This window comes from Lissotriton helveticus, chromosome 1_1 (assembly GCF_964261635.1).
Source record: "Lissotriton helveticus chromosome 1_1, aLisHel1.1, whole genome shotgun sequence".
NCBI classification, from domain to species: Eukaryota; Metazoa; Chordata; class Amphibia; order Caudata; family Salamandridae; genus Lissotriton; species Lissotriton helveticus.
In genome coordinates, this window is record NC_136057.1 from 1,153,935,439 (window position 1) to 1,153,960,114 (window position 24,676).

Sequence of the window (24,676 nt, forward strand, 5' to 3'; positions counted from 1 at the left end):
ATCTATCACAGAGCTATCTGTCACGCCCGGGCGGCATACTATGCCTCTGAGTTTTCAAACAGCCCCAACCCATCAAAATTAATATTCAAGGTGCTCAAAGATCTGATGGGTAAACGGGCCACCTCGCTAGCTATCTGCACGGACTCCCACTGTGAAAGCTTGGCATCCTTTTTTGTGGAGAAGGTGCAGGTAATCTACCGAGGATTCATGCCATCTATGCAAGGTGACGAGCCCGGGGCTGTAAGAATCCCGGACTGCGAACCTTTGTCCTCCTTACCTGCTTTGTCGGCTGAGGCGTTTGATACTCTGAGCCTTAAAATTTAATCTGGCTCCCCTCTAGACCCTTTGAAGCCAGAGCTTATTACTCTTCTCCCGCCCCTATGCCTTGAGCCTATATTGGACCTGATCAATCGCTCACTAGCTGAAGGCGTGGTTCCGGCCTCTTGGAAGCAAGCAGTGGTCAGCCCCATTCTGAAGAAACCTAGTCTCGACCCTCTGTTACCTGAGAACTACCGCCCCATCTCCCTCCTGCCCTGGACCGCCAAGGTCACTGAGGCACACGTGAATTCCATCCTATCTGCCCATCTCTCTCGCAATAATATTCTTGACGAGAGCCAGAATGGTTTTCGCGCACAACACAGCACCGAAACTGCGCTGCTCTTTATGAGCGAACATCTGCGTTCAGTGCTGGATGCGGGGCAGACAGCGGCGCTCCTCTTGTTAGACCTGAGCGCCGCGTTCGACACGGTGTCTCATGACATTTTGTTGCGGAGGCTGGAGGAAGTGGGACTTGAGGGGAAAGCTCTTCACTGGTTCCGCTCTTTCCTCTCGGACCGGTTTTTTAAAGTAGCCATTCCACCTGGTCAGTCCTCTTTCCATCCTTTGGGACTAGGAGTACCTCAGGGCTCTGCGCTGAGCCCCACTTTGTTTAACCTGTATGTGAAACCGCTGGCTGCTGTCGTCAGACAAAGTGGCTTAACCATGACATCGTACGCCGACGACACGCAGCTGGCGGTGACACTCAGTGGGGACCCTGAGGTGACTGCCCCCAGGTTTCGCGCAGGGCTCTTAGCCGTGGCGAATTGGATGCGTATTAACTGTTTACAGTTAAACGCTAAGAAAACCGAAGTCCTGATCTTAGGAAAGCAAGCGGAACTGTGGGGAGATCAATGGTGGCCTCCTGAATTGGGGGTGACTCCCATCCCAGCGGCCGAAGTGAAGAACTTGGGGGTCTGGCTGGATTCCAACCTCTCCTTCACCAGCCATACTAAGAAGATCGCAGCTACCTGCTATGGTATTCTGCGAGGACTGAGACCAGTCCTCAAATTTTTCGACCCCCCTACTCGGCAACTGGTGGTCCAAGCCGCTATTCTTTCTCGACTGGATTATGGGAGTGCTCTGCTGCTTGGTGTTAATCAGGCCGAGGCCACCAGACTGCAGAGGGTGCAGAATGCCGCTGCGCGGGCCATTGTGGGCCTCCCGAGGCGGTGCTCTGTATCTGCAGTTTTAACCTCCCTTCACTGGCTGCCGGTCAGACAGAGAATCAAATTCAAGGCGCTCTGTCTGACATTCAAGATCCTGAAACTCTCGTCACCTCCTGCCCTGACGGGTCTTGTTTCCCCGTATGTCCCCAGGCGGTCTCTCAGGTCGGAATCTCTCCACTTAGTGAACACGCCTAGATTCAGACTGAGTAGAATGGGCGGCCGTTCATTTCGAGTTATGGCGGCCGGATTATGGAATTCCCTTCCTGTCCATATCCGTGCCCTTGATAGCCTGACTCTTTTCAGACGTGCGATCAAAACCTATCTGTTCACCTCTACTGACTGATCTTCCTTCTTTTCAGCGGTGCTTTGTTGTGTTGTGATACTGGATCAGGCGCCAGGACGCCCCTTCGCTGGGGCAGCTGTGCGCTGAATAAAAGTTATTAACATAACATAACATAACATAAAACAATACATGTCGTGGTATCCCTTTCCCTCTCCTATGGTTGGGGCCTCTAAATTGTCTCGCTATCTCCTGTGTTAATACTTGTAGTTGTGCTGCTAAATAATACAGTTCAAAATCCGGGACCGAAGGCCCCCTTCAGCTTTCGGGCGTATCAATGTGGTCAGTGCAACCCGTCTCCTTCCTGCTCCCCACGAAAAGCCTATTACCTGGGAGCGTAAGGACTTAAAGATCAAGCCCGGTATCCAAACAGGCAGGGTTCTAAAATAGTATAACAGTCGCGGCAGCGCTACCATCTTCAATAACGCTACGCGGCCCATCACCGATAGCGGCAGCGTAGACCAGAAAGCCATGCTACTGTTTAAAGCACTCACACAACGCCCTATATTGCCCTCCAAGATGTCCGCCATCTCATGATATACAGGTACAAAAGGGTAATGGACAGAGCATCTGAACCAATTTCCACCTCTACTGCCACAGCTTCCCTAGCTGCCAGCACCTTCTCCTGTTTATCAGGATTACCTGGTCGAGCTAGTTCAGCTGTCCTCCGCTTACTCTCGGCTTTCTCTACATCCTGTATCAAGATCATTCGCACACCCATGTGTTTACTGATGCAAAGCCCCCTTATCACTACTTTAAATGCGTCCCACTCTATCGCTCTCGTAGTGGCTGTGTTCGTGTTCTCGTTAAAATAATGTGATATTCCCTCCTTTATGGCACTTTGGAGCACCGGATCTTCCAACGTTTCAGGCCGAAGCCTCTACGTCGGAATGTCCGATTGTGCTGTCATCCAACGTACGTCAAATAACAGTGGATTTTGGTCTGAGAGCGTGCGTGTAAGGTACTCCATGTGAACTACTGAGGCCGCCATCTGCGACGAGCACAACACCGCACCCAATCTGACATGCAATTTGTGCACTGGCCTGCGGATCCTGCATTCGCCACACATCCATCAAGCCCCATTTGGTCTGCCAATTCAGGCGTCCCTTCGCTAATCTATGGACCGGAGAGTCCGGCAAAGGTGGGTGTGATCTATCCATGGACCCATTATCACCGGCCCAGCAATATAGTGTGCCAATGATCCAGACAGTCGCTCAAAAAGCCCATTTGGTCCGTGTTTGGAGCATAAACACTACATAGTGCCACATCCTTCCCTCTCAGCTTCCCTTCTACCGCTACAAACCTGCCCTCAGGATCAATAGTTTGTTTCGTGACCTGGAACGGCACCCCCGCCCGTATCCATATCAGTACTCCTCTAGCAAATGGTGAATATTCCGTGCTGAATACCTGTCCTCTCCATCTACGTTGTAGAGCTATCCCCTCCGCTTTAGTGAGGTGCGTTTCCTGGAGGAGCGTTATGTGTATTCCCCTTCTAACCAAATAAGCATGTATCTTGTGCCTTCTTGTCATTGTGTGTAATCCCCGCACATTCCAGGTTAGACATCTTAACTCGGGTGTTGTCCCCATTATTGCTCCGTACCGCTGTCACTGCTTCTCCCCTCACCCCCGACACACCGGTGGACCCCCTGTACCTTCCCATTCCCCAACTCCCCTGAACCCACCCCTTCCCAAGAACAGGACCTAGAGCAACACTGCTAGCCCCCATCCAAACCTTGTAACAACTAAATCGTCACGTATTCCACCAGTCGTCACTGATGGCCTGCCTTAAGGGCAACGGGGGGTGCTCAGAACCGGTCGGTGACCCTGTGTGTTTCGATTTTAAGCCCGCTGCACACCCCCTTCGGAGACATGACATTTGCATCCCCCTACCCCCCTCTGGACTTGTACTAGACCTCCATGACTGCACAACCCCTGCACTGGATCGTCATTACGATCTCCGCCTCCCAGTGACGTCTCCACGCTAGGCCCAATAGGTCCACCAAGAATCCTGCAACACCACTCAGGCATCCCTCCCTCCCAACAACCCCGCTTTACTCTACCATTACACAAGTCTACTCATTCAACAGCTCATCCGCCGTTCCTGGTGTGACCAACGGTGCTGGTAAACTTTCGGCTACGGAAGTGTCAGTGCCCGAGTGCTCATCTTCCTTCTCAACGTCTGTATCTTTCTGCGAATTCCCCAGCAGATCACCGGAGAGAACCGTGACTGCCCTCAGGACCTCCTGTCGCTCCATTTCAGTTTGCGACGACGTCTGTTTCTGTAGTCCACGTTGCCGGCGGCGTATTCTCTGCGATTTGCGGAGCTGTCGGTTCTCCACGCTTGCAGCCGGTCGATGCTCCTGGCCGTCTTTGCCCGCTCTGTAAGATTCTAACCACTCCCATGCTTCCTCAGGCGTTTCGAAGAAATGAGTCCTTCCATCCAGTGCTATCCTCAGCTTGGCCGGGAACAACAAAGAGTACTGCAAGCCTTCCGCCCTCAAGGCCTGTTTGATCGATTGAAATGACGCCCGTCGGCGCTGGACCTCAAAGGTATAGTCTTGGAACAGGGTTACTTACTATTACCCACACGGAAAGGGCCATCAGTTCGGGCCTTCTGGAGCAACATTCTCTGTCCTGGAAATGCAGCAGTCGAGCTATCACCGGCCTAGGGGGTCGTCCCTGTTGTGGTGGTTTCGCTGGGACCCTGTGCGCTCTTTCTAGCGTGTAGTCTGCGCCGGTGTTACCTCCTGAAGTGCCTTTTCCATGGTCTCCACTCTATCCTTCAATTTGGAATGGTACGCCCTCAAGAGGCCCAGGCCCGTCGCCACCTGCACAATGTCCTGCTGCATTGCTGCACGGGAATCCGCTATGGCCGCCAAGATTTTATCGAATTGTGTTTTATGCCTGGCTCCTGCTGAGCCTCCTGCTAGTCCCGGTCATTTTGGTATGAGGGTTCAGTGTCCGACTGCTGCTGCGACTCCTCTTTTCTTGCTCTTGGTTTGCCCATGCTGACTGCTGGGTAATGTCCACACGGATGCTGCGTGGCCCTTCCCCACTTTCGTTAACAGCCGCGTGGTTCGCCTCGAGTGATTGGTCCCCAGGTCGGCCAACTCCCCTCTGATGGACGTCGGCTCGCTGAGCACCCCTCAACCACCTCAACTCCTGTGTGTCGTTGCAATGGGTGCGGCCTCCCTCTAGACTCGAAATTGCCCCGAGCGTTGGCGCAGCCCTCCCGGGTACACAGTTTCCAAAACTTCGGGCTCCCCTGCTCTGCTCACCTCAAGTCCTCAAGGGCCCTGCATCTCAGCCCTATGGTGCGGAGTCCCGCTCGCCGTTGTCGTGTCCCAATGCAGACAAGATGGCGCCCCTGTGTTCCCAATCCGCTCCTGGACCCCCTCCCGCGCGGCTTGCTCGGCCCGTTTTCGCCTCAGGCCCTGCCGTCCTGCCCTTCATGCGCCGGTTCGCCAATCACCGGGGACATTCACTTTCCCGTGGTCCGGGCCACCATGCCAAGCCCCCCGTGCGTGTCCCGGAGCCCCAGAGCTACCCAGGTGGCTCCCGGGCCTGTCGCACCACTCCCGGTTCTTGCCCCCTCTTCAGGGCTGGGTCGGCCGTCGTCCGTCTTCCCAGGCCGCCCTCTCCGAGAAGGCTCTTCTCCTGTCAGCCCGTTGTAAAGGCCGCACTCCGACAGTGTCCTCGCTGCCGCTCACAGGGCCCAGAGCCCCGGTTCCCGTGCGCCCCCTCACTGCGTGGGGGCACCGCGCAGTTCCTCCAAGCTGTGGACACCGTGGTCCGCCACCCCAGCCCCACAGTCTCCGTTTCGCGGCTCCACGTGAGCCTGCTCCCCGCAGGATGGGTGCTGTGCCTCCCTCAGCTAGCCAGCCGTCTCAGCTCCACGCACCATCGGTCTCACTCGGCCGTCCCCTTTAGCCGACTGCCGCCATCTTCTGCGTCCCCTCGGCCTCCTTCTTCACGCCAGCTCTCCCCTCGATAGCCGCAAGTGTGCCTCGGCTCGGGTGCGAACTCGTGCCACGACTTGGTCCCCGTGCTCTCTCTCTCCGTCCGGAAGGGGATCGGGTCCGGTTTCAAGAGCTTTTCAGGATTTTAATGGAGGTTCTCAGCGGAGCTCGGTGCTCACGCTGCCATCCGCCTTGGCTTCCAAGCCACGCCCTTGACTCCACCCTCTCCATGACTAAACAGGTCAACGCCGTCTCCTCCTCCTGCTTCAACACCCTCCGCTTGCTCCGCAGGATCTACAAGTGGATCCCCACTGAAACAAGAAGAACGGTCACCCAGGCCCTTGTCAGCAGGTTGGACTCCGGAAACGCCCTCTACGCAGGAGCCTCAGCCAAACTCCTGAGACTGCTCCAACGCATCCAGAACGCCTCTGCTCGCCTGATCCTCGACATCCCTCGTCGCAGCCACATCACACCCCACCTGAGAGACCTGCACTAGCTCCCGGTCAACAAGAGGATAACCTTCAAGCTCCTCACCCACGCACACAAGGCACTCCACAACACCGGACCAAGGTACCTCAACAGACGACTCGGCTTCTACACCCCACCCGCCAGCTCCGCTCCTTCGACCTCGCCATCGCCACAGTCCCCCCGCTTCCGAAGAGTGACCTCTGGCGGCAGATTGTTCTTCCACCTCGCCGCCAAGACCTGGAACACACTCCCCATCCACCTACGGCAGACCCAAGACCTGCTGACCTTCAGAAAACTCCTCAAGCCCTGGCTTTTCGAGCAGTAGTAGCATTACCCACCCCAGCCCCTTGAGACCCTCACGGGTGAGTAGTGCAATTTACAAATGATATGATTGATTGAATGGCCAGTGATCTAAAGCTGTACTTGAGACAAGTGCCACAACATGAATGGCAAAGCAGAGCAGGAAGTGAAAGCAGATGATGTGCTGGATAGTCAGAAGCTTGTAAATTAGAGCAATGTTGAAATCAACGAATAGTACATTTAAGTAATTATTGGCCGGGTTCTAAACCCCTTTTAAGATTTATATATATTTATTTTTGATAAGAGATTTTGCAGGCAAAACCTAAAAAAGGAGTATTTATATACCAAAACAAAGTAAGTTGCAGCATTCACAAACAGTACTCGCAATTCCCTGAGGCTCTAGTCTTTTATTAGGTGGATTCCTGTGTTCCTGTCCCTTCTCACTAGTGATGGTGGTTAATCATCATTCCCTGTAGGTGACATTCAGGTTACACTTAACTAGTTGTCCAAGTCTCAGGAGTCCCACTCTGACTCTTATTAAATGTAAGTGTTCCAGTGCCAAAGTGCTATATGGCAGTCCGATTCCTCTAGGGCCTTCTAGTCTTGTTAACAAGTTTTACCAGCAGGACTTGCAGGAGGGGAATCTCCAAGCGCGCCCCCTCGTGGGTGCAGCAGCAGCCTCCCCCAGTGAGTATCATACACAAAGCCCTGCAGGGGCAGCAGTTGGGTGCCCTCTGGTTCCTCACAAGCGGTTCTTCTGGGACAGTTATTGGGTGTCTTTGACGCTCCTTTGGTGCCTGTAAGTTTTTCTTTGGATCCTCTCCACAAGTGGGGGTTGAGGAGGAATTCAATGCTCCTGGTGCAGATCCTCAGTTGGGGATCGGATTCTCATGGGTTTTAATAGAAACTTCTTTCTCTAGACGATGGTCTCGACCAGACCACACTCGTATGTGTATAGTGGGATGCTGTATTCAATCCATACATGGGCTATGGCCCGATCAGCACAACAGCAATCTTTGCGGCGCCCACATCTGGCAAATTGGGTCACTGACTTCATTCTACACAGGAGCAAAAGTTTGCTTGGCATGTCAATCATCTTCATAGTGGCCCAGACAAGTATACTGGTTACCGACTTCACTCCACACATGGGCTACGGCCTGATTGGCATGGCAGTAATTCTAATGGTGGACCCACCTGGCATATAGTGTTGCAGTCTTCCACTTCCACCCGATCTGTGCAAAAGACGTCTCATAGCATCTTGCTTCAGAGATCCAATTGTCAGTATCTCCCACTGGACCTCACTCCCTCCAGCACTCTCCTCTTTTTCACAGGACACACTGGTCTTGTGTAGCAGGTAGGCACTGCTGATCGCGGCTCCAGAGTCAGGTAGTCTTGGATTTCCTAAGTAATCTTCTCTGACCCAGCTGGGAGACTGGCAGGCCTTAGCCTCCTGTCATGGCTACAGGCAAAAGTCTTACAGAGCTTCTCCACTTTGCACAGCCCGGTTGGCTACTTGACAGGTGACAGTTTTTGGAGTCTCGAGCTCCCTTGTTTTTTAATAGTCCATTTCCAAACACCAAATGTGATGTAGGGTCTGAGACTCTGAAGTTTAGGTTGGGGTATACTTCTTTTTGAAGGGGCTTCTCCTATCCCCTGCTTTTCCTCCTGGGAAGCAGTCTGTGACAACCAGAGCAACTCCAAATGTGAATGCCCCACAACCCAGGCAAAGGGAGTGACTAGAGGTTCGCACTTGGATGTCAGCCACAGTGATGTGTATTAAAAGGTTACCCCAGGGTGATTCCCAGCCTTGCTCTTTATGATTCTGTTAGCAGTCCCATCCCCTTCCTTAGTTGTGCGCGAGCCCAATCTCAGTGGCCTTTTCTGAATCAAAGAAAACCCTATGAAGTATAGTGAAGAGCCTAGCTCTCCCTTCCTCCAGTGTGCCTCACCCAGCTCACAGGAATTCCACAAACCACAGATCTGTCGGGGGTAGGTACTCTACCTCCTCATGCTCCTCTAATAATCCCTGGGTCTCAGAAAATGAAACCCAGAATCTTTCAAGTATTGTACCATTCACAGGCACACAAACACCCAGCCCATGACATAACACACATTGCCCTGCACAGCATTACAACTTCAATGTATAGTACCATTCACAGGCACACATACTCCCCAGCACATGTATGTATGTGTGTATATATATATATATATATATATATATATATATATATATATATATATATATATATATATATATATATATATATATATATATATATATATATATATATATATATATATATTCACTGAAAAAACCATAGGTTTCAGGAGTTATATAGTTAGGAATTAGTTTTTAAAGAACCTTTGAAATTCACTCAAAAGTTTTAGTGGTGTTATAGTTAGCTGGACATTTTACTCATACAAAACCAATGAAATTGCTCCTATATAGTTAGTTGTACTAACTATATTTCGCGCACCGGCAATCCACTGCTGATGATGTCACATCTTTAGATCATTCATGACATGGTCAGTGACATCACTGATGACATCTCAAATGACATCACTGATGACATCATCCAGTGAATGTGGTTTGCTTCGTTATTTAAATATGCATTATATATATATAGCAATTTACATTGAAGAATGAGTGGATATATATAAATAAATATTTGGATGGAGGATTTAGTAGCAGTGTAATTGACTGTTTACTTGACCAATTTATAATGTCTCACTAAATATAGTGGATAGTGACTAAACTGTGTGAATATCTGTATCACTTTGTCAGTTGTTGTGTAAACTGATTCTACAGTTGGTTACTAGCTATGTGAAAGTCTATATTAGTTATTGATTAGTTAACTGAGTATTTGTATGGGAGTGTGAAAGTGTGTGTGGTTCGGTGGGGGGTGTGTGACTGTCCAAAGATGTGTGAATAGTTGATTCAGTAGATATATAAAGTTAAAACTACATGTTCTAACAGTTTGGGTGAGCGAATCTCTTTATGGGTGTGGTGATGAGCAAATATATTTCTCAAAGGTACAGGTCCAACAAACTAGAAAAATAAAAGGCAGTGTATGTGTCAGTTGTTGTATATAAATAAGTATACATAAGACACAATGATTGTGTGAGTGACTGTATGGATAACTGTATACTTGTAATAATGATTTTATAATTCACTAAGTATGACTTACTATCTAAATGAATAGAAGAAGTGGTCTTTGTATAAGTGTTTTTGCTAAGTAAATATGTAAGTATGATCCATTGTTTGCATAAGTGAGTAGGATGACTTCATATGTGAATAGGATGCGTGCTGTTATTTAATGTCGATATAGATGTATAAGTATTTTTGATAGTGTTCTATTGTTCATTGACAGCATGTATGAGTGAATCCATAGGTACGTGATTAGGTGTGTGTATACATCTATGAATCACTGAGTGGATTTTTAGATACTTGTATTGCTGTGACAATGGATTTAAATATGATACTCTGTATTTTACAAACAGTGATGAAAAATTGTAATAGTGTATGAAAAGGTGTATGTGATTGTCACGTGGATGATGTCATCAGTGATGTCATCAGTGATGTCATTTGAGATGTCATCAGTGATGTCACTGACCATGTCATGAATGATCTAATATGTGACATCATCAGCAGTGGATTGCGGGTGCGCGAAATATAGTTAGTACAACTAACTATATAGGAGCAATTTCATTGGTTTTGTATGAGTAAAATGTCCAGCTAACAATAACACCACTAAAACTTATAGTTTTTTTAGTGAATTTCAAAGGTTTTTTAAAAACTAATTCCTAACTATATAACTCCTGAAACCTAGGTTTTTTTCAGTGAATTTCAAAGGTTTTTTAAATGCTAATTCCTAACTATATAAGGCCTGAAACCTATGGTTTTTTCAGTGAATTTCAAAGGTTTTTTAAATGCTGATTCCTAACTATATAAGGCCTGAAACCTATGGTTTTTTCAGTGAATTTCAAGGGTTTTTTAAATGCTAATTCCTAACATTATAAGGCCTGAAACCTATGGTTTTTTCAGTAAATTTCAAAGGTTTTTTAAATGCTAATTCCTAACTATATAAGGCCTGAAATCTATGGTTTTTTCAGTGAATTTCAAAGGTTTTTTAAATGCTAATTCCTAACTATATAAGGCCTGAAACCTATGGTTTTTTCAGTGTTTTTTAAAAAAAGAAAAATTGATTGGTTAACTGGCTTATTAAGTGTATCTTAGTGAATACATATATTAGCGACTAATGTTTAAATATTTAAATATATGCATGAGTGATGTAATATGTGACGTCCTCAGCAGTGCATTGCAGACGTGCAAGTTATAGTGAGTCCAACTAACTATAACGTGGGAATTTCAATGGTAAAATTTCCAGCTAACTATAACCGGTGTGAAACCTATGGTTTTTTCAGTGAATTTCAAAGGTTTTTTAAATGCTAATTCCTAACTATAACTGGTGTGTAACCTATGGTTTTTTCAGTGAATATATATATATATATATATAAAATTTCTATTGCAAAATGAAACCCCTCATTTTGTTCCTTTTCAAATTAAATGTATTAAGTGTTACCACTTTATTCCAATCTTCAGGTGTGCCATACTTTTGTCATAAGTAAGACTGTTAGCGTTCTAGTTGTTCTTTAGAACACTCTGGGACATTCTGTCATTGGGCTATAGTTGGGCTACATCTGGCTGATATTTGGGCTACATTTGGGCTCTTTTGTCTCTGGTTGCCATCTTGGGAGACCGCATATCAGAATTTTTTTAATGAAATATAAGAGGATTTGAGAAGTCACTCAAAATGTGCCCTAATTTTTCTTTCTCCAGCACTAATCATAATTTCTATGTCAAAATGAACCCCCTCATTTTGTTCCTTTGCAAATTAAATGTTTTAAGTGTTAACACTTTATTCCAATCAAGATGACTTCAGGTGTGCCATACTTTTGTCATAAGTAAGACTGTTAGCGCTCTAGTTGTTCTTTAGAACACTCTGGGACATTCTGTCATTGGGCTATAGTTGGGCTACATCTGGCTGATATTTGGGCTACATTTGTTTTTTTTTTTGTCTCTGGTGGCCATCTTTGGGCTACATTTGGGCTCTAACATATATATAGCCCAATGTAGCTCAATATATATTTTTTGAAAGTTAATTTTCGTAAAAACCACTGGAGCACATATCTTGAGACATAGCAAAGGCACATCGGGCTACCAGTCCCTACAATTTTGCCAAGTTTGGTGGAAAACCATTCAGCCGTTCGGGCTAAAAGTGAGTCCAACCGTCCTATGGAAATTAACATGGGGAAAACACGTTTTGTGACCCCCCTTTTATCTCGGCCCCCGCTTGACGAATCCCCCCAAACTTTCAGGGAAGGAGCGGAGCGCCGCGAGGCAAAGTTAAGGACAATTTCAGGAAGATTCCTCAACCGGCGCCAAAGTTATTCCCAATAGAATGTTGCGATTTCCCTATGGAAAACTATCGCCAGTAGGTATATATATATATATATATATATATATATATATATATATATATATATATATATATATATAATCATAAACGAACGGCGTACCTCCGAGCACTCCGTTCCAAGATATTACAGGGTTCAGGTTCTTAATCCAAACCTGTGAGGTTTATTAAATTCATAAACCTAGTCGTGATGTGTTTCGCGCTCCACAGAGCGCTTGTTCACACAGGTGTGTGAACAAGCGCTCTGAGAACTTGAACCCTGTGATATCATTGAATTTACTGTATTCTGAAGGTGGGAGGATCTTCAAACAAATTAGCTTAAATAATAAGGAGAAACAGGCTTGCCTGAAAATATTTTTGTTCTAGTGGTTTGCGGCCAACTTAGCAATGCAAATTGACCTCTTTCTACACCCCTTTGAACACAATTACCTTTTATCTCCAACGTTGAACATATGTACAGGGACATATGTTGATTAGGTAGGACAGATGAAGGTATAAGAAATAGTCTTAATTGAGAGCGCAATTCTGAATAGATGTATGCTGGGGAGTTTAGGCTGTCTCCAGGACATTGCTCACTGGATGAACACTAATAAATTAAAACTAAATGCAAATAAAACCGAAGTCATTTTCTTCGGCAAGGGTCCCACCCCCGACCCTGATCTCTGGTGGCCTTTGGAGATGGGCCCCCCCCCCCCTCTCCCAGTCACTCGGCAAAAAACCTCGGAGTGAGATGGGACGATAAAATGTCCTTTACATCCCATATCCAACAAGTGGCTGGATGCTGTCTGAGCAAGCTAAGAAACCTCCGAAAAATTCTTAGACTTCTACCGGAGAGCTGCAGGAAAACGGTTGTCCATGCAACTGTCACCTCACGGCTGGACTATGCCAATGGTTTGTACCTGGGCCTCCCAAAATTCCTGACTCACAAACTACAGGTAGTTCAAAATGCGGCTGCGAGACTGTTACTGCGAATCCCTTTCAAGCAGTCAGTCTCTCCGCATCTTCAAACCCTGCATTGGCTGCCAGTGGCCAACCGAATAAAATTCAAAGCACTGACGCTTGCGTTCAGATCTTTATATGGCTCCTGCCCACATTACTTAAAAAAACGCCTTCCAAAATACTCCCAAAGCCGCGCATTACGGTCTAATGACCGTGTCCAATTGGTCGTCCCGCGAGCAAAAAAGGCCCGACTTGGCGGTCGAACCTTTTCAGCAAATGTCTCCGCTTTGTGGAACTCCATGCCACAAGCAATCCAACAGGCCCCATCCGAACCCTGTTTTAAGAAGATGCTAAAGACTTGGCTCTTCACCCATCCTCGCTAGTTCTCCCACCTTTGGCCCAGGTTTGCTGTGTTCTACTAGCGCCGGGACACCTCCCTGTGAGGTAGCTGTTCGCGCTGTATAAAATCCAGTATTATTATTATTATTATTAGAACTTAGTTTAAGAAAATAATGCATTTGTATATAATGTGTTACAAGAATAACTCTTGATTGGGAACTGGAGGGGCAGGGAGTTGCAGGGGAGGTGAAGTAAGGGTGTTCTGTGTTCAGAATCGTAACCAGTATAATCAACAAAAACGTATTGGTATGCTTAGGGGTACTATTGAGAAAAACCAGGTGCATATGTATGTTTTCTGTGGTCAGTTTTGGCGATCTATTTTTTTATTACTTTTTTCCTAAAGTCGTCGCACCTATTCACACTAATAAAACACCCACTTTTCTACTTTAGTTATCCCAAAAAAATCTCAGGATAACATCTTAATCTGAAGATTTTATAATTTGGTATGATTTGAGGGGAGCCTGTAGATTTGTTTTTAGGAATATCTTTTTAATATCCGTTGCAGTGGAATAGTATCATTTTATCACTGAATTTGTCTTGTTTGAGGTGAGCAACGGTGTCCAAGTTCAGGCATTTAATATCAGATCAAGATCATAATTAAGTGACTGAAGCTAATGCTGTAGCTTGCACAGACATGCAATTTTTACCAAATGACATGAAAGAGAATACTGTGTAGAACAATTCTTTATTTGGTATATATTTATTTAACACTGTAGACGGTCGATTGTGCTCTCAGCTTTTAGCTGAAGCTGTATTTTTGCTGCTCTGCTTACATTGTAATAAAAAAAAGATGTACACCTTTGTTCTGTGATTAGTTTTTTTAAAATATCAACATCTCGCAATTAAAAGAACAGATGTGTGTTTACACCATACGGCGATGCTTCGACTACGTTGCTGCTCGGTAGCCTTGAAAGTTAAGGTTGACAATTGAGCTGCCTTAAAAGATTAATGTAGTTGTTCTGCATAGTTGCATCATGATACGATCATCTCATTGGGACATTTTTAAAATAAATGTATACAGTTTCATTGATTTAAAAACTGGATTTAAAAGCACTCAGCAGTTTGTGGTAAACACATTGAGGTAGTACTTCTGGCTCCTTCTTGAGTGTCTTTGAATTGGGAACACATTTGGAGGTGATCAAACCTCAGACTAACATTTACTCTGAGGTACAATTGTAGAGAAAACAATTTTAAATATGGTCTGAATCCACTTTTAAGAGTTTGCGTTTTGTGCTATGTTTTCTTGTTTTATGTCGTTCTTGATTCATAGTTTTCTGCTGACATTTGTACATAGCGGAATAACTTATAATGGATAACTCATGCTCTATGGCCGGAGTAGCTTCGTTTTGTCTTATATAAGCTTGGGGAAAGAAATTTAGTGAAACCATTATACCACTTAACGTTATCAGTTAACATATTTTTTGATTTATGCACACTTTTTAGAAAGCCCCAAAAATGACAAAATGATAAATGAGTACTCGGTCAGTGAAGTAATGGCAACTGTGCAGACATCCCCATTAATTCTGGAGGACTTGCAAATGTAATTCTCAAAGATTAACGCTTATCCGACTTCTTTTGATTTTTTTTTTCTTTTTAAACTACAATTTGGCTTCCTGTAGGCAACTTTCCATGATGCTCATGTTGGCACAGTCAAATCCACAGCTGTTTGCTTTAATTGGAACGAAAGCCAATATTAATAAGGAATTGGAACGTATAGAACGGTACTCTGGATTGCAGCAGATGACATCAGATGACCTGTCTAATGAAAATAAAGCACATTGGAAAGAATGGCTGCAACAATACAGGTAAAATGAGGCCTTATATCACACAACGTATGCACTTTAAAAACTTGTGTGGATCTTATCACTGCTGATGAGAATGTAAAACTGGGTTTGTGTGTGCAGCAAGTAGCTGGCAAAGCTTATTCTGTGTGTGTGTGTGTGTGTGTATGTGTGTGTGTGTGTGTGTGTGTACAGCGTTTGCGCAAATCAATAAAAGTATGTATTTTTCGCGACTTTTGTCATGTTCTTGAGTTTTGTGACAGTCACTGCCTTCCAGATGAGTTAGGTTGTCTAACAATTGAGAGACTAGTATAGGTATATCAGACTGACCAATGCAGTGAGGTGGTATTGGCAGCCCTTGTTGGGGAGCATATACCTTCTGTAGTCCGACCAGCATAGAAGAAAGCCAGCAAGCCTTGTGACAATCTGGAATGATTTGGATAGTTCAGGATCAGGACAAAGCTTATTTTGTCAACATGGAATGTCAGCGAGTCCACAAATGTTTACTTGCCTAAGTGAGTATACCAGGCTAATTCAACATAGTCTCTTGAAAAATCAGCAACCTGGTAAATGAGGTTGTTATGATCCTCCTCACTGATGTTGGGCCTACTAGAGTCTTAGCAGCAGACTTCCGTACATCACCCCTATTTCTGCAAATAAACCATTCTTTGATTCCTTTCTAAATTTTAACTTGCTTCAACCTCCTTCCTATTTCTCGTAATAAAAATATTATTCTTCGTTAAAGCCTATGCTTCTGTGCTAGTATAACACCCCTTGCATTTTGCTATTCTTCATGACGTTCGCATTTAGACCCTTAGGTTTGCATTTACATCGGACGCCTGACCCTGACACTCCAACATCGTAGCGCGCTGCAGGGCGAGCTATTTACGAACGCAGTAGCGATTTTTAAAATATCCCTGTTTTCTATTTGTTTTCATTTTATTTTCATTTACCTTGTTTTTACTCAGTATCTCGCTCCCTCACCTGCACTATAATAGTATTTTCACCGCGCTTTGCGGGTCCCGGTTCACATCAGCTTTGGCCGCCATCTTGGGTGAGTCTTCTTCCACGCCGGGCCATTTGGGGGTAGCAGATCAGCTGTCACAAGGACACGCTGACCTGCATATAAGGGGGCATTCTAGGCGGGCCACTCTGTTTGCATTTACATCGGACGCCTGACCCTGACACTCCAACATCGTAGCGCGCTGCAGGGCGAGCTATTTACGAACGCAGTAGCGTTTTTTAAAATATCCCTGTTTTCTATTGGTTTTCATTTTATTTTCATTTACCTTGTTTTTACTCAGTATCGCGCTCCCTCACCTGCACTATAATAGTATTTTCACCGCGCTTTGCGGGTCCCGGTTCACATCAGTTTTGGCCGCCATCTTGGGTGAGTCTTCTTCCACGCCGGGCCATTTGGGGGTAGCAGATCAGCTGTCACAAGGACACGCTGACCTGCATATAAAGCAGCCATTCCACGCGCAGCGTTCTCGCGCAGCGTTCCGCCGTAGTGAAGCCGGAGTCGGACTCAGCGTCCCGGAGGCAATCGGAGCGGCGGGCGGGGCTGACTCATCGCGACAAAATTTTCTTCGAGCGTCATTATGGTTTGTTACACTTCTGCTGAGCTGCGGTCCCTCCAAAAGGTATCTTGTGCGTGTTATAAGGTGTTTCCTGGCCGTTACAGGGGCAAGAGGAGATGCCCGGGTTGCGGTTGGTCTCCAGGCAATAGCCTGCCTCGGTTAACGAACCGGGAGACGGACAGTTTGAAGCATCTCTGCCTGCTTTTAAATACTAGATCAGTGCGCAGCCACGCTCAGGAGCTCTTTGATCTCCTGTCCATGGACAAGCCGCTGTGTCTAATGCTCACAGAGACTTGGTTGGGAGTCTCATCTAATCCCGATATTGCCATAGCGATTCCTCCTGAATATAATGTTTATAGGCAAGATAGATCGGAGGGGAGGGGCGGAGGGGTGGCACTGGTAGTGAATAAATCGGTTGTATGTTCGATTATCCCGACGGAGGCCATCACAGGATCTGAATCCCTTGCTTTCTCCTTGACATTGGCGCCGCATCAATCGGTTAAGGGGCTGTTAGTTTACAGGCCCCGGCCCCGCTGGCTCTTTCTTTGATGAGCTTCAGGCGGTAATGTCAGCTCTAGTTCTGAGAGCCGATCATTGTATTCTTGCTGGGGATTTCAATTTCCACATGGATGATGACTTGGACCCAGATGCGATTAAATTATCCGACATTACGGCCCCTTTGGGCCTGGTCCCCTACGTCTTTGAACCAACGCATGATAAAGGCCATACTTTAGATCAGGTCTTTTCCACGTCCCCTATAGAGGTGACGGCACTTTTACCGGTCCTATGGACAGACCATCGGCTGATTAATTTTCATGTATTGGGTAGAAAGAAGCGATACAAAAGGGGATGATGGACGGAGCGTTTGAACAAATCAAACACTCACCCCCAGTCAACTGATCTGGGTTTAATCCATCACCATTCTTTAGTTCACTCAGCCACCCCAGTTCAGACATGGCTATATCGCCTTGGGTAGAAAGAAGCCTTCGAGCATGGCCCTTAGACAACAGGGACTAGCGTAGAGAGCATTTCATCGTGTGACCCCAGAAATGTTGGTTCAGGCATCTTACGATCATCCTTGCCCCCTCATCGGGGATCTGGATAGGGATTTGGAATCCCTGCAGATGTGGCTTCTGGATAGATTGAACGATCTAGCCCCTGCGAAGGCCTCACGGTTGACACCTAAACGGGTCTCCGCCCCTTGGTTCACGGAGGCGCTGGCGGCTTCCCGTAGGTAGTGCAAGGTGGCCGAAAGGGCTTGGCGTGTTCAGTATGACTCTGCCACCAGGCTCGCTTATAGAACTACGGTCAAAGCCTATCATCTGGATATCCTCCTAGAGAAGAAAGGTTATTTTGCTAGGAGGATTGAGGCCGCTTCCAACTCCTGCAAGGAGATTTTCACGATTGTTAGGGAATTCACGGCTCCACGGTCGAATTCGACCTTGTCCGCCCCTACCGAGACTTGGGTTTCCGATCTCGCCAACTTTTTTACGACTAAGATAAAGCTGATTCAGGACTCTTTTCCATCAAGATCGGCTGTAGTTTCCCCTAATTCTGTTGACGAACCAGCTTTGTCGGTCCCTCTAGAATTTGTTTTGTCTGACTTTCCGCCTATCTCTGTTACTTCGTCACTGACAGTTATGGCCAATCTTAAATCTGGTTCGCCGCTTGACCCATGTCCGGCCAACTTTCTGGCGAAGATGGCGGTTGCTGTCAATCCGTTGGTGAATCCCCTCCTGAATCTCTCACTGAGCCGGGGGGTGGTCCCGCAGGCTTGGAAGCAGGCAATGGTCATTCCCCTCCTTAAAAAGCCGGGCCTTGATCCCGAGGTTCCGGACAATTATAGGCCCATTTCTCTCCTCCCGGCGCTGGACAAAATCTTGGAGAAGCATGTACACAATGTGCTTTCCAATTTTCTGGAAACTTACGGTCTGCTTCATCCCACTCAGTCTGGCTTCCGCCCTAACCTTAGTACTGAGACGGCACTCACTGCTGGAGGTGTCTGAAGCCATCAAGGAGACACTGGACTCGGGCGGCAAAGTCATGCTGGTTATGCTTGACTTGTCGGCGGCCTTTGACACCGTCCCCCACGAGGGTTTGCTCGCCAGACTTTATGAGATCGGTCTGGGGGGGACGGTGCTCAGCTGGTTTAGATCGTTTCTGGCTGGCCGCCGGCAAACGGTCTGGGCCTCATCCAGTTCGGCTGAGATGCCGCCTTTGGGAGTCGGAGTCCCGCAGGGCTCGGTGCTGAGCCCGACTCTTTTTAACATCTTTATGACCCCTCTGGCGGCATTGGCTAAGTCTTTCGGGGCCCAGATCGTATCCTACGCCGATGATACCCAGCTCCTTTTTACTTGCCGGAAAGGAGAGGTTTTGGATGGAGAGAGTATCCGTGAGTGCCTTGGGGCTGTCTTTAATTGGTTCCAGCTGAACAGCCTCAGGTGCAACTCAGATAAATCTGAGGTACTTTTCTTCGGTTGCCAATCCGATCCAGACTGGCAGGGATGGTGGCCCGCCGATATGTCGCCTCCAGCTCGATCGTCTCAGTCAGCCAGGAATCTAGGGATTAAGGTAGACAGCGGCCTGACTTTCAGACCTCAGATCCTTGCGCTTACTGGCACCTGTTTCGCCCTCCTGAGGATGCTTCGGAAGTTTCTTCCTTTGCTCTCCGAGGATCATAGGAGGACCACGGTACAGGCCTTAATTGGTTCACGATTGGATTACTCCAACGTCCTGTACCTTGGCCTGCCGGAGTATCTCCTGCAACGGCTGCAGGTTATCCAGAATACGGCCGCGCGAGCCATATTCGGCCTTCATAACCGAGCCAGAGTCTCCGGCCTTTTATAGACTCTCCATTGGCTCCCTATCCGGAAGCGGATAGTGTTTAAGGCCTTGACTCTGGCTCATAAGGCTCTTCACGCCTCAGGGGCTAAATATCTGCAAAGGAGGCTTGCCTTTTACCAACCGGCACGAGCACTAAGATCAGAATCGATGTTCCTTGCCACGGTCCCTCGCGTGAAGAAGGCCCGCATTGGAGGTCGTTCCTTTAGGCTGCGGGCCCCACAGCTGTGGAACACCTTGCCTTTGGCATTGCATAGTACCTCGAACCTGCTGGCCTTCAGGAAGGGCCTTAAAACTTGGTTGTTTGCCCTGTAGTTTCCCCCCTTTTCTTAGCTGACTCCGCTTTTGTTTTATCTATGTGTTGTGTTTGTCTTTCTCAGGATGTAAATAAAGCGCCGGGACAGTATTTTGAGTAGCCGTGCGCTATAAAAGACATAATTAACATAACATAACATGATGATCATGGATAGTCGTATGTGTACCTGCTAGTAAAACATTGCTGCAGTATATACTATTTGCATTTTCCTTTTCTCCAGAGGAGGTGGTTTAGGATCTGAAGTCTTTATTATGGTAGTTTGGTCTCCATTTTCAGCCTTTCCTTTTTAGGTTTAGCATGGGCAGCGCATGCGCTGCCTCTGAGGCATCAAGTAATCTGTATGTGTTGGCTGAAACTCTGCCTATTGCCGGTAGTTTCTCCTGCCGATTGCCATTCGTTAACTCTGTCATTTATTTTGTTAGCGGGCTTATCGTTGACTTGCGATCCGATGCGGCACTTCCGTTTTGCTGGAATCAGCACCGATCAACTGCAGTTTTGTTCCGCTGCTCTGTGTTAACTGTTCATGTAGGGACTACTTCCTTGTTTCGCCGTTCACCACTGCTTGTTTTAAATTACTGTGCTCCTGTGCCGTGCGACGTGCGCAACCTCAGACGCTTCCCCACCCTTGAATCTCCCGTAAACAAGTTTTTTTTGTTTGCTATTTATAACCATGATGCCTGTTTCACGGGCGGCCATACACATGTTACATTGCACGGGCGCCATTCAATACGTATTTGCTGCTTTGATTGTGCTTTCCACGAGGAACATTGCTTAAAGTGCTGTTTGCAAGTGACATTCGTTTCGGCAGCGCAGTGCACATCGTGTTTAGAGGCTAGAGACGTGCCCCTTGGTGTCTCCCCTGCCTCTCCCTCTGAGCGTAGACACCTTGCTGCTCAACATAAAATAACGCACAGATCGTGGGAGCAGTCGTGTGCCGCTATGTGAGCACAGCACCCGCCGCAATGTGTGCCCCAGTGCACACCCCGAGCCCACCCCGTCCATGAACAGTAAAATAATGCGCAGCCCTTGTGAACAGGCGCAAAACAACATTTGATGGATAGAATGCAGAACAATGTCATACATTCGCCCCAGTACAGAGATCTGGGCCTAAATCCATCGTTTTTTTGCACTCCACACCACCCCAGTTCAGACATGGCCATATGCAAATCAGCCTTGACCCTGTGCCTCATGGGAACAGTCCAGCCCGAACTGCCAAGCCATGTCTTTACTGGACCGGAATCATGCATCCTAGGACCGGTTTCTGGCTATCAGCCGTCTTCAGCCTGGATAGCTTGACTCCAGTGGTGTGGAGAGCATGGGACTCACGTCTGAGCATACCCATCCCACTCTGGGTGACAAATGCAAAACAACAGTTGATGGACAGAATGCAGAACAATGTCATACATTCACCCCAGTACCGAGATCTGGGCCTTAATCCATCGGTTTTTTTGCACTCCACACCACCCCAGTTCAGACATGGCCATATGCAAATCAGCCTTGACCCTGTGCCTCATGGGAACAGTCCAGCCCGAACTGCCAAGCCATGTCTTTACTGGACCGGAATCAAGCATCCTAGGACCGGTTTCTGGCTATCCGACGGTTTGAGCATCGTAAATGACAATGCCTTTTATTTATATGTTTTGAAAACCTGCAAGTGGCGCGTAAACACACACTTTGTACTTATATTCCTTGCTTACGAGAAGCAAGGCTGGCAGTACATGCACCACTTTTACTGCCAGCCTTGCTTCTGTAAGCGAGACCTATTGCATTGTAAATGCTTGGTTTTGTTTGGTCTGTTATCTTTAGAGACAAGATTACTCAAACTGAACGCAGTGCTTCTTAGTGGATTCACCAATCTCATTTTAAAAGAGCATGATATGCTCTTTTCAGCTGATTGAATCTCCCTCATTTCATGTCAACAAATCTTTGGCTTACCTTCCTTTTCTGTCTTGTAGAAACAAGTAATATCTTACGTGGTGCTGTTCAGTACTGTTGTGCAGAGTATAATCAACAACACTCATTTATCTGTGTAGCTTGTATGGAAAGACTATATAGCTTAAAGCAAGAAGAAAACATTTCTGAAAAGGCCATTTTGTCATATTTAGAGCACACAGTTTGTATTAGTGCGGAAATAAATATGGGCTTCTGCTGCAGGTAAAACAGTCACTTCTGACTTCATTGTACCTGTTTACCTTTTTACTTTCCTACTGTGACATAGAATTAAGATGTGACCATCTCTGTGCCAAATGTGTAAAGTAATCCAGTTCTATAGTTAAGTGCTCTAATAGCCTTGGGCCAGGTTCGTTTTATTATTTTTTTTTTAAAAGACCATTCCGTAATCTTTGATTAAAGCTGCATCACTCTGTCCGGGCATTAATTTGAAGAATGTGTGTCTGTCATGTTGAAAGAGTATACATATCAATAAGCATGGTTTCAGTCTTATTCATAGTTGTGTACATGATGGGGTGCAAGATCCATTTTCAGTCAACAGTGACCTCAGGCATCTGGAACCATGTTTATGCTCTATGGACAATATACAAGTACAGGTTTACATATTGTCTGGACAAAATGCATGGGTAGTTCTGAATACCAAATCTTCTGTATATTTTTTTGTTTGTATTTTCAGTTTACGGTTAAAGAGAGAACAAAACAGTGTTAATGATGTTGAGTCACTGAATTCAGAGCGTGTGAAGATTATGGATTCAAACAATCCAAAATATATTCTTAGAAATTACATTGCCCAGAATGCTATTGATGCAGCAGAGAGCGGAGACTTCACAGAGGTACAGTAAAATAAATCTGTTCTGTTTTATTGATTTTCTTTTTTTAAATATTTGTCATTTTCTTAAATAACACAGCATGGACAAATGATAAACTACAGTTGTGCAAGCCATTCCCATTATTTACCTGCCAATACCAAAATCAATCCCCCCCCCCCAACCCCCACATCATCCGACAGTGGCCCTCACAGTTGACTAGAGGAAGACAATATTGAACCATAAACAACAATAGTGTCTGGTAAGAACACATTGACAGCCACGCAGCCCCCCTCCAATCCTACTTGTCTCTGTCTGCCAGCTCCTGCAGAGAATAATGTGATATCCTTTTGCCTCAAACCTTATGGAATTTTCGGGTACAGCCTCTGCTGATGTATGTGGCTTTTTCTGCCATCATGTGCATATCCATGCTTCTTTTCCACTCCTGCAGTGTGGGGCAACCACCTGACCTCCAGTGACGAGCCACATCTCTCTTAGCCACTACTAGGCTGAGACCAGCTAAGCCCGAGGTAAATCAATGTCATTAGGGATACCCCAAAGGAGAAACTTGGGGTCCAAAGGAAGGGGCAGTGGGAACATCAAACTAAGCTCCTCAGTGATGTCACTCCAGTAGGACTGTCTTCGGGGACAACTCCAAAAAGTATGAAAAAAAGAACCATCTGTAACATTGCATCTCAAACAGTGTGGGACAGGGCCCCTTCCCCTGGCATGGAGCCGGTGTCTATCATAATAGACTCGGTGAAGGATTTTCAATTGAACCAACCAGAGCTGTGCCTTTATCGCTACTTCCCTGGTGTGCATCAGGGCTGCCTCCCGGTCAGTGTCCTCAATGTCTCTCATAGCTGCCATCCACTTTTTGCGCAACTCTTTCAGGTTATCTGGCGTGTTATCAATGAGGCTTCTTTAGGGGAAGGAAATCGCTCCCCTTGTGAGGTCCTCCATTAACAGCCTTCCATCCAACGGTGCAAAGTCAGGGATACCTTTACCTGGGAGCCGTTCTGCCCTCAATGCATGCTGCACTTGTGCATATTTTAGGAATTGATTTCTGTGCATGCCATATTCTTTCTGAAGCAAGGAGAACGGCATGATGTAGCCATTTTCAATGCAATCTCCCAGTTTGGAATCTCTATCAGATCCCATGCCCTAAATCCACTCAGCTTACGTAATTTGGGAGGCCATTTCTGCTCCCATATTGGTGTTTTTCTCATAGGCTTACCATGCCGTCTAATGGATTTGTGGCTCTATCCCACTCCATATTTACTACCAGAGTGGCTGGAAAGAGGTATTGTGTCTCTCGACCCCCCCCTATAGATGGTGAAAGCAAGATCTTGAGGTCCTCTGGGACCATTCCAATTTAAAAGTGGAGTGATCTTGGAGAGTGTAGAGCCAATCATTAACGTTAATGAGGTGGGATGTCCAGTAATAAGCAGGCACGCCGACCTAGCTATTCAACCGTTCTATTGGTTATGTTGGACAGATGTTAGGGACACTCTCTGGCGTTTGCCATCCCATAGCAATGTTTGTAGGTCCCCTTCTATTATGGTGAAGGTTTGAAGCAGGATCAGGTGATATGTATGTTTGAGGTTATAGAGTAGCTTGAGCAGTGATACTATCTTAAACATAGCTGCCCTCCCTAGCAATGTAAGGGGTGGTTCTTGCCATCTCTTATCGTCCTCTCGGTAGGTGCGCATAACTCTTCCTAAGTTGCGTTCAAAGCATACCCCTTTTCGTAGCGTCAGAAATAGTCCCAGGTATTTAAACCCCAAGGCAATATGTGTCAAGTGAGGGGGGAACTACTGCCCTCTCCTGTGGAAGATAAAGTATTGACTTATCCTAGTTAACGCATTGTTAAGAATAGCCCTCCTATTTCTTCAACAGTTGAGAAAGTAAAGGGATAATAGGGAAGATTTGGTGCCGTAAAGGAGGACATTGTCTACGTATAGTGAGATCTTCTCTCAAAGGCCGTCTCGCCTGTGATGTGGATCCTACAAGCCAGTGATTCTATGGTAAGGTCA

The 24,676-nt window shown here is 46.5% G+C and overlaps 1 protein-coding gene across 1 annotated transcript in view; it reads left to right on the plus strand.

Moving 5' to 3' along the window:
- SELENOO (selenoprotein O) overlaps positions 1–24,676 on the plus strand; it is a 169,934-nt gene that overhangs the window by 85,117 nt on the left and 60,141 nt on the right. The window contains exons 7-8 of the mRNA XM_078678991.1: positions 14,986–15,171; positions 22,511–22,667. Coding sequence (XP_078535117.1) covers positions 14,986–15,171; positions 22,511–22,667 — 343 coding nt within the window. The remainder of the gene's footprint in view (positions 1–14,985; positions 15,172–22,510; positions 22,668–24,676) is intronic.